This window comes from Natrix helvetica (assembly GCF_964273705.1).
Source record: "Natrix helvetica genome assembly, chromosome: 2".
Taxonomy (NCBI): Eukaryota; Metazoa; Chordata; class Lepidosauria; order Squamata; family Natricidae; genus Natrix; species Natrix helvetica.
Genome location: NC_138552.1, coordinates 185450761 through 185468031, shown reverse-complemented (window position 1 = coordinate 185468031; position 17271 = coordinate 185450761). Strand labels below are relative to the sequence as shown.

Genomic DNA, 17271 nt, shown 5'->3' with positions numbered 1-17271 from the left:
TTGAATAATCATATAAAACTATCTTTTTCATCCAAGTGTCTTCCACGGTGCTGAACTTCAAAAACTGAAGTCTACTATATCTGAAAGTCATTAAGTTGGGGAAAGCTCGTGCAACCAATAAATTTTTTTACCTGAAATGTTAAAATGAAAAATGTAAAATATGATGATTTATTGAGTAAGGATATATTGCAACCTTCTCAGTACCCAAACAAAACAATAAGTAAGAGAAAAATGTAAGCAAAAGAGGAAAAGGGTACAGGTATGCGTAAGTGTAATACAATGTTAAACCTTTCACATTTTACATACTTAACAAGTTCACGTACTGTATAAGATATCTTCCTTTAGTATGGAAAAGCTCCTGGTACAGGAGAAATATGTTAAAGGCTATGATCTAGTTCAGTGTTTCTCAATCTCAGCAGCTTTATGTTGGCCAGGGAATTCTAGCAGCTGAAAACCACACATCTTAAAGTTGTTGAGATTCAGAAACAGTGAACTAGTCTGTCTATTTCTTATTTCATAACAAGCCTTGGAAATTTGCCTTCTGTCACTCATTACTTCTGGTAGCAGATTGGTAAATTTAAAGTCACACTATGTAAAGCACCTTTAAAAAAAATAATTTAAAAAATAAATTATTAAAATAAATAAATAAATAATAAAATAAAAAGTCTGATTTCTCATTTAATGCTTCCATGTTTACCTATGTCATTGTTCTGACATTATTGGCTTAGAAGGGACATAATTATTAGGGCTGAGCAGCCCTTTTGATTCAAAAGCAAAAAGGTGTTTGGGGACATTCATACAACATCTGTCTGAAGCACCTTAAATCCATATTCTTCTTTTCCCATGAGTGACAGTGCATCTGTGAAAGACAGCTGTGCAATCCCAGGAGAGAAACAGTTTCCTTCTGGAATTGCAGACAGCAGAAACCTAAAGTGGTTTAAAGAAGATCGTGTATTTTGCCTTCAAAGCTCTAATAATTATATCAAGTTATTTTTCAGGTTGCATATTTAAACCCGGGAAGCTTTCTCCATACATATCTAGATGAATTCTGATGAAAAATATTATAGATTTACTTCTAATATGGTATACTCATAAACATATTAATCATGCAGTAGTGAAAAAAATTAGAAAAAGGTTTTCTCAAAAGAGGATGCTATGCAACATTACATCAGTATCTATTTAATAGGCAGATTGTTATTTTTTAAAAATATACCTTATAGGAAATCAGAGTGCACTGTATTATACATCAATAGGATGATGGGAGATGAGGCCCAAAACATCTAGAAGGTAATATATAGCCTACCTTCATACTATATTTTCTGTAACATTTACAAAAGCATATACCTTTGATGTCACATATTACAGTGATAATATAGCTTCTTCAGCACTGACTGGATGCATACATGCATACTTTAAACTCAAGAATACACTAAGACAGAAGCTTATTCAGCCCAAAGATAAAACACCCAGACACAAACTGAGCAATATGATATATGCAATACAGTGCAGTGAGATGTGCAGATCTGTGCATTGGACAAATAAAACAACCACCACAGATTCATGGTACAACATAGGACAATACAACATATGTCATAGGAGATAAAACGCATTAGGCAAAATTCAGTGGTTCATCCATCTGCATTTGAAAGACAAATGCCACTCTTTTGAAGACAGCAGAGTCCACATTTTGGACAGAGAGGATCACTGGTTTGGAAGAGGGGTCAAAGAGGCCACCAACCCAAAATTGAACAGACCTCTCAACAGAAGGGGAGGGATACATCACTTATCTCCTGTCTACAACACAGTCCTTTCAGCTGTTTCAAGAAGACTCCACACCCATTTGCACCACTCTAGTGACTCTGAGGACACAGACTAAGCTCCAAGTGGCCTCAACAACTCTCTAAAAAGAATACAAATGACCAGCAGTCTGCAAGGAATATACATTCTTCCATTCCCCATCATCCAGTCACAGCTGAAGAAGCTTTTTGGATGAGAAACAAAATGTATTCAGAGAAAAAAAAGAAAGTCCAGTTGCCTCTTGGAAAAGTATCTTTGCGACAACCATAACCTGGATGATTGATAATCTCCATAGACATTTAGCTATGCACTTTGGAATGAAGTTGAAATATTAACCAATACCACTAAAAGGTAGCAATCGAGGAGGGAGGAGCCGATGTAGCGACAACACGACCTGTGATCTCAAAGTCCCAAGATCGCAGTTGATACTTTTGCCGTTGGACAGTCCGTATGGACCTAAACTGTCCCTCAGACACAGTGATTGGGAAGAATATGCCTTGCTGATCTCAGGGACCCTGCAAAGTCCCTGACTGATCCAAGAGAAGTTCTTCTAGCCGGCGACCAAAGCGCAGCCACAAGCTGATGAAGTTGTGACAGCTTCGGAACAGAAGGAAACAGAAAGAGAAAGTGTGTACAGCTGGTGAGGAAACTTTACTGTTTTAAAAAAGACTGCTTGGAAAAAACCTTAAAGCTAAATTAAATTTGAGAACAGAAGAAATAAGTGGTGAAATTAAGCTATATTGGATTGCATTGACAGTGAGTTATCTTTCTTTTTAAATGCTATTTTATGGATAGAATTTGCGCAAAGCTTTTTAAAGTGAACGGATTAATTTTTCTTCTACTTTTTTATTTTTGTAACCTATGGATTAAAATTCTTTTTTTCATTTCTATAAGAGTTTTTTCCTTTTTTCTATTTTGTTTCATTTAAGAATTTTACTTTTTTTAAAACCTGGAATACAAAAAAGATACAAAAGGCACACAAAGAGAGCTGTAACTTTAGAGGGAAAGGAAGCAACATTGCCACTTGGAGGCTGGAGGTTTGAGCCTTGGAAACGTTGTACTTTCACTTCTCTCTTTGATCATTTCGACTTTGTGCTTTATGACCTTGCAGCTTGTTTACAGAGAGTGATAAGAAGAGCATGGGGTGTTTATGGTGGTGTTCTTTTGAACCTTATTGCCAGCTGGAGAAAAGTGAAACAAGGTCTTATTGTGAGAGATTATAAATGAATTTGTGCTTAATCTAATAAAAAGCCTTGAAAGCCAGAATGTCAGTGTTTACCAGTTGGACATCAACGTCAAAAAGAAACTTTAACATTGCAAGAAATAATGTGTGAAATTCAAAAATTATTAGAAGTATCAGAGAGAATTGAGGAGAAACTGGAAAATCTAGAACACATAACAGCAAAATATGATAGAGAACCTCAATTGGAAAAAGTGGAGGCTAGAGTCCTAAAAATTGAAGAGAAAAACTAACACAAAGACAAGACATTTGTTGACATCTACGATGAATGGAGTGTGGGTGGAAATGCAGAACGTGGAATATGGAAAGGGGAGCTAGATGGCCAGGAACTCCACCCCAGATGGCAAGGTACAGAAGAAGAAAAAAGAGAAGAATTGATGGATTTAAGGAGAGAAATCTTATCAGAAGCACCATTGATGACCAAAGATATGCTGATTAAAGAAACAGATGGAGGGTATCGAGATTATATAAGAGATGCAACAAGCAATGAGCTGCAAAGAGAAGTCCACACAATTATTATTAAGGGAATAATCAGAAGATTAATTCTACAAGTGGCAAAAGACATAAGATTGCATTATTACTGGAAAGTTACAGGTTGATATATGAAAGCTTATAATAAAAAAATTAGTTAAACTTAGTTTTATTTAGAGCATTATGTAAAAAATGAAGTGATAATGGATATGGTTAAATAAATAATTGACAATGATAATACATATGTAGTGGTTTGATAAGAATTAATTGGATATGAATGGTAAATGGTGACTATGAAAGGAAGATTAGAAATTTTGTTATGACATAAAATCTAATAACAAAAAATTGAATTGAATCTAGTTGAACTTTGAGTATTAGGTCAAAAAAATGTTATGATAATGGACATAGGCAAATAAATGTTTGATAATGATAATGATAATAACGTATATATATGTATTGGCTTAATAAAAGGAAATTGGATATAAATTATAAACAGTGATTTAGAAAGGAGGACTAGAAACTTGGTTACTAAATATTGATTTTTATTTAGAATAGGTTATAATGATTTAATGTTATTGGATGATATTGGAAATAGCTAATGAAATGCCATTATGTGGTTATGCTTTAAACTTTGGAATATTTTATACAAAAGGATGTTAAAACAATTGTGGTCAAATGAAAATTGAGGTATGATTATAGTAATATCTATAAATACATTTGAATTAAAATATATGATTTTATATGTATTATAGGTAATGACTGTGGAAGAGATGCACGAAAGCTTTTTGTAACCAATTGACAGACTTTCTATAGTATGTAAAGAAGGAGGATTCTTTGTGTTGTATTTGTGTTTATTTAAAAATAAAAATAAAAATTCAAAAAAAAGGTAGCAATCTATATTACTTAGAAATTCAGAAGTTTAATCAATCCCCTAAAGCCACAAATTTATTCAAGAGGCTTCAACAAATATGTCCCTCATATTGCCATAGTAAATTGTTGAACTTTGGTTAATCTGCTAGGCACCTAGCCTTGCTCTGAAATTTAACAATACAAAGATGGTGGAATAATCCAAATACAGCCATCCTTGCCAATTCCCCAGCTATAAAATTGGCTATTCCCAAAATAAATACTCTGTAAACGTATGTGATTGGGTTCAATGGTATTTGCTTTCAGGTAAGTGTGTTAGGATAGTAATCTGAGCAGGTAAATTCAGAGCAGAATACTCAACTATCTGAATTGATAAGCAGTTTTGTGCTATTATATTTGCTAAATACTTAGACCAAAGGTAATTAAGACAAAAGTAGTATTCTTAGGGATCTGCCATAATCCTCTTTTTGAACTTTGCATAACATTTTATCTACACATTCAGTAACACTGAACCTCTACTTCAATACAGTTGGATATATTTTAACACAATATCCAGGTGGTTCTTACAATGACAGATTAATATTTGTAAATGAATGGAAAATGTGCTATATACAAAATCCCACAGAGTGTTTTAAAATATAACATTTAATAATGAGAGATTTATTGTATCTTTACTGTATGAAGCATTCATGATGATTCCCTTGCTACTATTTTTTTCCATGCTAGTCTAAATGCTTATTGCTGCATTTCTTTTTCAGGTCAGATAAGGAGTCTGCCTAACACAACCCATTAGGAATTGAAGCCATAAATGAAATGACCACAAAGACCTATCAGTTAGCAGAAAATAGCTGCTATACATATTTATTGTAACCTAACACAATATTGTTGCAAAGATGTGCTGTATAAAACATGCATGACAGGTGAAATGTTACTATAATTCTCTATTTGAAAAATGAGAAGCTGTAGAATAGCATAACCTCAAATACATAAACAAACACTAAACCAATGGAGAAGACAGGTATATAACAATCTAGCAATGGCAGTTTAAAGGTCACGGACTAAACTTTAAACTTTTTCTTTTCTCCAACTTTAATATTATATCTAAGATTATATATAAGATGATGCTATAATAGGAAGAGGAAGGAGCACTGGGTACTGTATGTTCACCACCTTGAGTTATTCATAAAATAATAAAAGCAGGATATAAATAACAAGTACCCTCCCCCCAAAAAACTCTGTAAGATTACCCATCAGTAATGCCTTTCTATTCCAAGAATAACTTCCAAATCTCACATTTAAATATCAACTACCTGCTCAGAACAGGAATCCAAATTAAAATATCGCAAGCTATATAGCCTCTACTTAAACAAATCCAACAAAGATACCATAAATGTTCTGTGTAATTGATTCCAGTATCAAATCCCTTTTCCTATCTGGAAGCTTTTTCTAATATCTAGTTGGCATTTACCTTTGAATACTTCCATTATATTTTTCCTGCATTCTGCAACAAGAGAGAGCCAATTCTTTTATGGAATACCTTTTAGATATCTGAAGGATGCTCTCATGCCTTCCTTCAATTGTTGTTTCTGAAGGCTAAAACACTTCAACTCTTTCCATTTCTCTTCACAGACTGTTTAAGGATACACAGAGCACTTTGAAGTAATCAAGGGGTGGATAACCTTGCCCATCTCTGACCTGTTGTGCAGTAAATGTAGTTCTACAAAGCTGTTCCGTATCAGACCTACTGCTGTAAATCCAGGGAAGCATTCCAACTGCAGATCTGTTCCTTAATTTAAAATAGGATAAATCTCAATCCCAAATGCAATATTGTACCCTACTTGCTAATATCACTTTCATATTAATCAGATTTTATTCCAGCCCATTTCCCTCCAATTATCAAATTTGGAAAAATTTCAGCAAGACCAATTGCTTTCTCAATAGTGGATGATAAAGAGAAATGGAGAAGAGTCCATTGGTTTCATGCAGATGATGAATAGCAAAGGGGACAAGCTGGAATTCTATAGGATACCACAAGTCAGCAATAGTTTAGTGCGCCACCTAGAGGACTGGGCATAATATCTTAAAGTCTTCTACTTTGAGTAAGCAGGCTTTTGCAAGAGTCATAGCATTAATCGATTAAACTATTTCTTTGAAGGTCTTGATTCAAAATTTATTATTGATTTTATTTGCATTCGTTACATTTATTGATTTCATCCCAGCTATGAGTTCATTGATTTATTTAAGGCTTGAGACAATCAATATATATGCACAGAAAATGTCCCAACGGGATTTTCTCTCATCCTATTTTAATAAAGAGAGACATCAGAGCTTTCGTCTTGCTCAATTTTTACATTAATGATATTGTTCCAGCCTGAATTCATAATCAATTCTTCGTTTTACTTGATGGATACACTGATCATGATCTATGTATGTTAATGATACAATAGTGATATTATGTCTCAAAATAAAGAATGCTAGATTGGCTACTATAAGACAAAAGTGTTGAGGATAACATACAATAAAAACAAAGTGGTAAGATGAGGGCTCAAAGATCAGTTAATGCCTTACAATAAAACAATGCCCCTCCTTTAAATATTTGGGCATTTCTTTCTATCATCTGAAAGTATACCTAAATGCAATGTTAACAACTGCATAATTGCATGATTCTGATTATTATTCTGCTACAGAAAAGAGACAGTTAATTATCCATACATTCAAAATGTTCCAGAGCAAAGTATTTCCACAAATTTTGTGTAAGACAGAGATTTAGACTCAGAATAGTATTGCCCAGCTGTAAATAGTTAAAATCAATGTCTGCTACATACTTAAGAATGGAGATGATACGGCTCTGAAGCTTATTAAAACTCACCTTAAATAGCTAAATGTTTTAAGAAACCTGTTAGCCTCCCAGATCACTACTTGCTATCTAGTTAGATTTTCTTATTGGCCTTATTATGGAGGAAATCAGTGGACAGGGCATGTACAGTATTATATACTGCAAATGCCACTCAGGAGGAATGAAATCTTGATATAGTAAAAGATGCATGATTGGCCCTGGAAACAGAAATGTAGACTTCCTCTAAAGCTCAAGTTTCTCCCTTTGGTATCCTCATTTTAAGAAAAACAGATTCTATACAGTGCCTATTCAATCTGACAAGTAGCCTCATTTACCAAAATACATATCTAAATGATACTCCCATTCCTTCCTTGAAAGCAAATTCCACAGAATATCTAAAGAGTAGCATTTTTGCCCTTATGGCCAGAGACAGATGGAGAACATCACACATGATGTGGTAGGCTGGTCTTTTTATGATGTGATTAAGACAAAAAAACACAGCCAAATCACTGACAACTTCATGGACTGCAAAGTGAAATGGATATAATTTTTACTAGCAGATGTGTTCTCTCATATTACATAGTGATCAGGTGGCCATTTCTATTTTGCCGTCTTTTAAATTCAGAACAATTCAAAATATATAGTGATCCAACCGTCAAGACCGATCAAACCTTTAGTTGGATTGTAGTTTTGGGGCTAGTTTGACATAGTTTTTAGTCATATTAAGGTAGTCCTCGACTTACACCCACAATTGAGCCCAAGATTTCTGTTGTTAAATAAGACATTTGTTAAGTGAGTTTTGCTCTATTTTATGACCTTTCTTGCCTCGGTTGTTAAGTGAATCACTGTTGCTGATAAGTTAGTAATCCGGTTGTTAAATAAATTTGGCTTCCCCATTGACTTTGCTTGTCAGAAGATTGCAAAAGGGGATTACAAGACCCTGGGACACGGCAACCATCATAAATAGGAACCAGTGGCCAAGCATCTGAATTTTGATCACATGAGCATGGAAATGCTGGAGGTCGTAACTGTGAAAAACAGTCATAACTCTCTTTTTCAGTGCCATTGTAACTTTGAACAGTCACTAAATGAACTGTTGTAAATTGAGGGCTACCTGTAAGTTTGGGGGGGGAAACCTCTTTCTCTCTCTGCATTATGCAATGTGTGATTATAACAATAAACTGTACTGACTTACATACTTAATCTAAAACATGGGGTCCTCAAGGCCAAGTCCAGCCAGGTAATCCAAAAAGACACCATGGGTAATGGCAATGAATTGTACTAAGTAGAAGTGCTTCATTCACACCCTCCACTACTGCAATACATTTCAGTGCAAATATTTTGACCAAAGCCCCTGTTCAAGTGGATCCAGAAAACTAGCATCATGAAAATGTTTCTGAAGTTACGATCATGCTACTTTCTTGATCACCTTTCCCAGAAGAGCAATATTTGAGACAGCCAATAATTGGACTCAGGCAGCACAAAAATGTTATAAATAAACAAAGACAGATATCTCAGGTCAAGGGAGAGTTGCTTCATGAAATATTTCATTATTAAATGTTCCATTCCGTAGATTATCTCTAGTGAAATTGTTTCCACTCATATTTTAAAACTGTTTTTTAAAATAATATCCTAATGAAAAGTAATTTTAATCAGTACATCTTACATCTTGTCCTTTATGTTTTATAATCTAATTCTCATTATCTCAAAACTTAATTATACACCTATCTGATAAAACACAGTGGGAACATTTTCAATCCAGGAATACACTGAAAATTTGTGAATGCATCTACCTATGTGGATCCAAAAGCAAAAACTGCATGCATTTATTATGAACTATCATCCAATAGGAGAGGTGCATTTAAAAAGCAGTTCACTCTATGGACTTCTGCACCCCACATTATATTGGTGTAATTATTTTTGGCAAAATCATATAATGCAAGCACAAGAAGATTAAATTGCTCATGATACTAATTCTTTCATCTGATTCCTGAGGTATTTTTAAACTACAATTTGCAAATATTAATGCTATTTGAAAGTTCTTGGAGCAAAAAGTAGAATCTAAAAAAGTGGCTTGCTTTTGATTTGTTTTGAACAAAGTTATTTATTGATTTGTTTTAGTGTTTGAGGAAGTGACATACTGCCGGATAATTTAGTGAAGGGGATTTGCTCTTTAAAAAAAAAACAACACTGCTTGGAGAACACGAGTAAAGTGAACTCAAATCATTTAACAGCCTTTCTTATGTAAAATGTTTTCAAACAGCTAGCATAGGCCTTGGTTTTATTAAGAGGGCTTTGGAATAGAAAAAGATTTTTTTTATTATGATCACAGACCAGAATTACAGATTTAAAAAAAATTAAGAAGAGGCCTTTACAGTTGTCATTTATTTCACTGCTTTCTACTTAATGGTTTTAAATCAGCAGTTTTACAGTAAATTACAATTATCTTTTAGTATTTCTGTTTTTATATTTTCAGCTTAATATTTCAAAACATGTTTCATTCCTCCCTCCAAAAATATAATTAAAATTTAACTCCATTCCTTTTAAATTTGATTACTGCAATTTTCTAGTGTACCTATCTTTATTTAAAGTCAATTTGAATGCTATTTATAAGTATATGTTTAAATATGTTTTCAATATTATTTCTCTCCCCTTTTCTCTCATTTTATCTACCAGATTAATTTCAAATCTGTAAATATTTGGAATTTTTTAAATGTTCTTCAATGACCATAAAATCTTGACAACCACTGGAGAGCAGTCAGATATTTTTCTTTTGTTTCTCTTTGCTGACATCTAATGGTCAAATAGATTTTTGCAGCCCAGATCAGATAGCCCTTCCACAGGAATCCATTTATTTAATTATTGTGTTTAGGGGGGGTTCATTACTTTTCCTTACACAATTTTTTTCCTTAGTTTTACAGTTTTTTCCCTACAAACTATGGCTCTGGAATGTTTTGTCTGATGACTAATTCAGAACTACTACCTTATTCAGACTTTTAAAGCAAATACTGAAAAGTATTCAGGTAACTATTTATTAACATATCTTTCTCTTCACTTTCTTTTCTTCTTTCCCTCTTTGGATTAGATTATAACAATTTAATTTTATCCATCTTATAAATAGTAAAAATATGTTTTACTTATATTTTTACTTTGATTGGTTATTCTGTGATGTAACTTGTCCTGGAAATCTAACTGAAGAGCAGTATCAAAACCTCAACAAACTAATATATTTGCTTTATGCTCCTTCGATGTCCACTATCAGTAAACACAATTAAAATTCAGAGTGATCTCACTATAATAGTCATGACAAACATTGAGATACAATTAAAATTTCTATCGAAGTATAATTTGTATTACAGCATTCATAAAAAATTGATTACAGCAATTACAAATCATATTTCTATTAATAAATATTTGCAATTTGATTCAATGAATGGTACATTAGTATCATTTATATGCTTTATACTAATGATGCCTCATAATTTATTAATATTGGTTATAGCATGTGGAATACATTTTATTTCACACCCTTAGCTTCTAACTATATGTAAATGAAAGCTATTCCCATTGCTTTAAATAAACAAAACATAATTTTTATTAGTGAATTTTAAACCTACATTTCAGTTCAAGATAAAATAAAATATTAAATACTTCAGGATAGTCCCTAGAATGGTTATGAATAATAAACCAAAATGTCTGAAATGTTTAAAATATGCTAAATTAATGAGACCAAAACATTTCAGACAACTCAAGACATTACAAAAGCCCTCAGAATAAATGTTCTAATCCTGTTGTCATTTGAAGCAAAAAAAAAAAAATTATTACTGTAATCTAGCATACCTCTGAATAAGATTTGTATTCCTACTGCTTTGAAAACACTAGATTTTAAAGATTCTACCAGTGTTGGCAACGAGATTTACAAGACTGTAAATGTAATGTTTGTGGCTCTTATGTAATCCAGCATGAATAGCTTTATCTTGGCAATACATTGGCCCTTATAGAATACAGGTAGTCTTTGACATAAAACCACAATTGAGCTTCAAACGTTTTTATTGCTAAGCAACACAATTTTTAAGTGAACTTTGTCCTATTTCATGACCTTTCTTGCCACAGTTGTTAAGTAAATTTGGCTTCCCCATTGATTTTGCTTGCCAAAAGGTCACAAAAGGAGATCACATGACCCCAGGACAATGCAACAGTCATGAGGACATGCCAGTTGCCGTGCATCTGAATTTTAGTCACATGACCATGGGGATGCTGCAACTGTTGTGTGTGAAAACCAGTCAAAAGTCACTTTTTAAAGTGCTAATTGTAACTTTGAACTAAGGAAATAATTGTAAGTCGAGGACTACCTGTATAAAATACCTAACTGATAAGCAACTAATAATAGGGTATGTTTTATTAAATGTATTGGTAACTCAGAAGGAAATACACATGAGAAACAGGATTGAAAAGGTGAGAAGAGAAAGAAGTAACATATGCCATTAAAAGACTAATATTAAAACACTAAATTTCAGATTGAGTGTGCATTGCAATCCTATTCTCTTACCTTGTTTCTTTTGAAGTATGCTCTCCGGCAAGCTGCAAAGCATTTTTCACTGCAGAAGCATTTCACTTCACTCCCCATACTCAGAGAATAGCGTTTGATTCCCACTTTCTGGCACCAGGCACACATGATTTGTACATTTGATATATCATCTTCTGCAACAAAAAGACAAGGAGAGTATTTGTATATCAGAAGAAGCATTGTGTCGAACATCCGTAAAACATTAATTTTCATGTCTACCTTTTTACAAACATAGATGTTTGCACTTTTTGGATTTTCTGCTAATTTCTAAAGCAGATGACCATGAATCCCTTATTGTTTAATTGAATGAAAAGTACAGTTATTTTGTAAATAATAGAGAATATGTTGCAACTTTAAGAGCTTTTAGCATTTTGGGAAAACCCTGGACTTTCTATATTTATTCCCATGCTCCCTCCTCCCAATTAATTATAGTTCCAGACAGTAACAACAGCATCACCTGCTCACAATGATTATGAACTCATTTCCGTTTTATCAGTTTTGTTAGACTGAACATTTATAAAGTAGTGAAATTGCATTAGTAAACGCCATATTATCTACATGCATTGAAGAAAAGCTAAATAAACACTTAGGAATGTTAGGCTAAGTAGACTCGCTGAAAAAATAAACACCCATAATTTTATGACAGGGGTCGCACTCAAAACTCACAAGCCACTTTTGGGTGGTTTGGTCTTCAGTGACAAATAGAGCAGGCAAATGGGGCAATGGCTTGCTCATCTCCTAACTCTGCATCAAGGTATTATGTGTATGGAGATTCTCAGTCATCCAGGTCATGGTTGTCCCAAAGGTGCTTTTTCAAGAGGCAACTGAACTTCCTTGTTTTTTCTTTGAAGATGTTTTGCTTCCAGAAGTGAGACATCTTCAAAGGAAAACAAGAAGGTCCAGTTGCCTCTTGAAAAAGAACCTTTGGGGCATCAAGGTATTATCACAGCTCAGGCCAGGGCCAATCAGGTTTCTACTACGTCAGGAGTGCTTCCTTGTTCGTATTGCTTGACAGGGTCACCATTCTGTTCCTGTGCTGGATTGCCTGTTCTCCAAATTCAAGTTTAGCATGGTGTGCTAAATGATGCTGTCCCTGCTTCTAACTTCTTGTGTTGGGAGAAAAAAAATCAATTTTTTACCCTACTTTCGATTTCGAAGTCATCTGAAACAGAACTAAATCTGTAGGAATTAGGTCTTGTGAGAGAGCCCCATGTGCCAAATTGAAAACAAAGTCATTTTTTCCCCTTTTCTGTCCTGAGATTCACCAATATCATTTTTATTTCTTGGCAGAATTGGAAATATTTTCCAAGCATAGTTCTTGCAACCCTCTTCTGAGCGGATAAATCCTGCCCAGTTTCATATAATTAGGTTTCAAGAGTTTCAGGCCATTATTCAACAACAAGCAAACCAAGTAATGAAATATTAACCACAGAAGTGGCCACAGAAGTGGCCAATGTGAAATAGCTAAGAAGTATGTTTTTCATTTAGAAAAATCATTTAATAAGTGCATGTTTAAGATCATACAGTGGTACTTTATTTCTTCATTCCTTATTTATTTTTACTAGTTAAGAGAGTTTTTCCAAATATGTGTTAATATTATGATATTCATAAAGAAGCCTTTTAGTTAAGACTAACCTGGGATTGCTCTTGATAAATCTTCCTCAACTTAAGACCACAATTGGGTCCAAAATTTCTGTTGTTAGTGAGACATTCGCTAGGTGAATTTTGTCCCATTTTACAACATTTCTTACCACTGCGGTTGATAAATTAGTAATCCAGTTTTTAAGTGAATCTGGCTTCCACATTGACTTTGCTTATTAGAAGGCCACAAAAGGTGATCACATGATCCCGGGACACAGTAATGGCCATAAATATGAACCAGTTGCCAAGCATCTGAATTTTGATCAGGTGATCATCGCGGTTCCTCAAAGGTTGCAACTGTTAAAAACATTCACAAATCTGTGACGTGAGCCACCATTAAAAATGAAACTATGTTTTAAACATCAGAGAGTCAGTTTGGTTAAGCACCAAGCTAGAAAGCAGGGGACCATGAGTTCTAGTCCTTCCTTAGCCATGAAAGCCAGCTGGGTGACCTTGGGCCAGTCACACTCTCTCAGCCCAACCCACCTCACAGGGCTGTTGCTGTGGGAAAAATAGGAGAGGAGAAACTATGTTGGATGTGTTGCTTCCTTGAGTTATTTGTAAAAATAATAAAGAGAGGATACAAATAAATGAATAATAATAATACGTTGTAAAGAAAGAAAACTTGGAGAATTGAGGGTATGATCACTGCTGTCTACCACAGGCCTATAAGAAAGAGAGCAAACTGTGTTAAGGCTGATTTTATAGTCTCTATTAGATTTAAAAACAAAGCATTTCCCAGCAGGGAATCAATTCAGCAGCAACATTACTGACAGCTTGTTACCTAACAGTTTAATTTTGGATAGCCCTTTTTACTTAAGGGATAATCTCTTTTTATGACATAGTAAGCCTAGATTTCATTTGCTTGTCTTGTCTGAAGAATTAGCGCAATGTAAGAAAACAATCTGTCTCCTAAAATCTGACTCTAGCTTCATGTTTTTGGAATAACACATTTTTGTCAGGGATAACAAAAAGGAAGAATATGAGAGGCAAAGAGAAAAAATGTGGAGGAATACTGTATGTGCCTAGTTGTCTTGAGAGGCTTTTGTGTTTGAAGCATTTGTAGAGGACTATCGTATTCCTTCTTTACTACCTTTTCGCTAAGTTAAATATAAATAGGTCGTCCCCAGTAGCAGGGGACCATGATACCAAAGCCACTTAATGTTGCTAAAGATACATTGAAGCCTGTTGTTCCCCTCCAAACCCTCAAAGCCTCCAGGGTCCAAGGCAGAATCTCTACAGCAGGGGTGTCAAATTCAAGGCCCATGGCCCAGATCTGGCCCATGGGGTATTTAGAGCTGGCCTGTGGGCCTGCCCTGGAAACAGTGAAGGACCACCCCATGGTGCCTCTACCAGCAGAAATGGAGCCAGGGTAGGCCGTGCACAGCCTCCATGAGCTCCATTTTCACTGGAGGCTGCAGGAGGCTGTCGTGGCTGAAAATGGAACCCGGGGGGCCACGTGTGGCCTGCCCGAGGTCCATTTTCACTGGCAAAGGCTGAAGGAGCCTCTCACAGCTGAAAACGGAGCTTCGATGAGTGACACAGAGCTGGCCACACCCCACCCTGACCACACTCTCAGCTCCCCAAGGTCAAACACAACCTTGATGTGGCCCTCAATAAAATCGAGTTTGACATCCCTGTTCTACAGCATCACTTGGGTGGCTAGGGATGGAGATGTAAAGCTGAGTGCAGTATACACAGTGTAATATCAAACTTCATGCTTTCAGATAATCTTAGCCATCACCTCTGTGTAGACCTTAAACAGGACAAGAGAGCACACTGCCCTTTCTACCTTTACGAAGTGGTAGCTAAATCCAGTTTCATGGCAGAAGTCACTAAGAAAATCACTGTTCATTTACATTCCATCAGACCTGAAAAGCAAAATGAAGTTCAGGATCTTGAGACTGAGATTGATAGAAATAAGACAAGGGAAGGTTTGTTTACCTTTAAATATATTTGAACTTTGTGGGCTAGTATCCTATGGCATTGAAGAAACTTATTAATAGATTGACTAAATTATATTTATTACCTTTGAGACTGGGTGCTTCAATGTATGGAAGAGGGCAAATGTCCTTTTATTTAAAAAAAGGGACCTAGAAGATCCAATATACAACAAACCAACCACTGTAATATCAAGTCTGTGGCATATTATAGAGTAGATAATGAAGAGAGTGATTAGTAAGCACTTTGAAAATAATTTGGTTATCACTGGAGAGTCAATAATGGATGGATTTGTGAGGTATAAAGTGTCTCAGACTAATGTTAACTTATCGATCTGGGCATTTTCCTAGTAGTTCATAATCTGGATTTTGTAATCATAATACATACCTTCAATAAGATAGATAGATAGGTAGACAGACAGACAGACTCACTCACTCACTGGATTTCCTTCCAAATAATTCAGCAATAAAATATTTTAAAATATGAATGATAAAAATACAGGTTTTCTACACCTATTTGATATTTTCCATACATCTATATTTCTGTTCTGGCCCTTCCTACCTGTCTATTTCTATAATTAATACAAATTCATTTCAGAGTTATGATTCTTTTATGACATTTTAATGCCCCATTTGAGCTAGGGTTAGGGTTAGGGTTAGTCAATACATATATTTAATTATGAGAAAAATAGTGAAATAAAATAAAAAATAGTGAAATAAAAGAATGGGATATGGTTTTATGGCACAAAAATTCTTCAAGATAATTAAAATCACCACTGATTTTTTGGAAGGAAAAACTTGCAAAGTACTTACTGGGTAATTTTTCAAATTGCTAAATTATGCTTCTCTCAAACCATTCCAGGCAACCTGGCCTACTGACATGAGCTCTCCTTCAATATATCACACAGTTGGATTGCAACAGCTAGCAATTGTTAACTGTGGAGTTATTGGTGCTCTCTGAACTTGGTTGTTTGCTTGCAGATGTTTCATTACCCAACTAGGTAACATCATCACTGCTTATAACTGTCTGCCTTGTGTTTTCTTGAATCTTGGTGTTTACTGCCCACAGCTATTCAAGAGGTCACAATGGCCAATGGCCTAGAATGAGATACCCTTAGAAGCATCTTCTAGTAATTTGTTACTGAATGTTTCCATTAGCAAAAACACATTCATATAATTATCCTGAAACATAGGATCACAGACACAATAGACAGATAAAATAAAATAAAAATGTTTGGAATCAAATGGTATCAGTGACACAGAAAGAGCATAAAAGTGTTCATGGTAAATTATTATATTTATTATAGATAAGAGAAAGAGAAAGTGCACTATCTAAAAGGTATTTCCTTATAATAATTAATTAATCCTGCCAAGGATTATCACTTGTAGCTAGACAAGCATTAGAATATATTAACAGGCTTAAGAAAAGCCCAAAGTTTGCAGAAATAATAATTAATAATCTTGATATGCAGTGGCTACAGAATGTTGAATATCCTGGGTGGGAGGGGGAGGGGGAATTTAGCTGGTTCTCAAACAACCAAGACCAACCAGTAACATTTTGTAATTAGTTGGGCCCACTTGTTTCCCTTTTGTTTTCTCTAAGCATCCAAGCATGATTAACAATGGACACAAATATTCTGAGCGGCAGGAACAAATTCTAAATCCATACCACAAGTGGTGTGGATCTGGAATTATTTCTCATTTACAAATAAGACAAATTTTCAATGAAACTATAAATCTAGACAATATTTCACAGCAGCCTGGCTTTCTTTATAAAATAGCAATAGCACTTAGACTTATAATACCACTTCATAGTGCTTTTACAGCCCTCTCTAAGCGGTTTACAGAATCAGCCTATTGCCCCAACAATCTGGGTCCTCATTTTACCCACTTCAGAAGGATGGAAGGCTGA

General features: G+C 34.7%; 1 protein-coding gene across 4 annotated transcripts in view; it reads right to left on the bottom strand.

Annotated features, from left to right (window-relative positions):
- Positions 1-17271, bottom strand: part of SOBP (sine oculis binding protein homolog) — a 162212-nt gene that overhangs the window by 98302 nt on the left and 46639 nt on the right. For all 4 annotated transcript variants that reach the window (XR_014174459.1, XM_081942314.1, XM_081942315.1 and 1 more), the window contains one exon: positions 11761-11912. Coding sequence is in view for 3 of the 4 variants with exons in the window: in XM_081942314.1 (XP_081798440.1) it covers positions 11761-11912 (152 nt within the window). In the remaining variant the exon portion in view is untranslated. The remainder of the gene's footprint in view (positions 1-11760; positions 11913-17271) is intronic.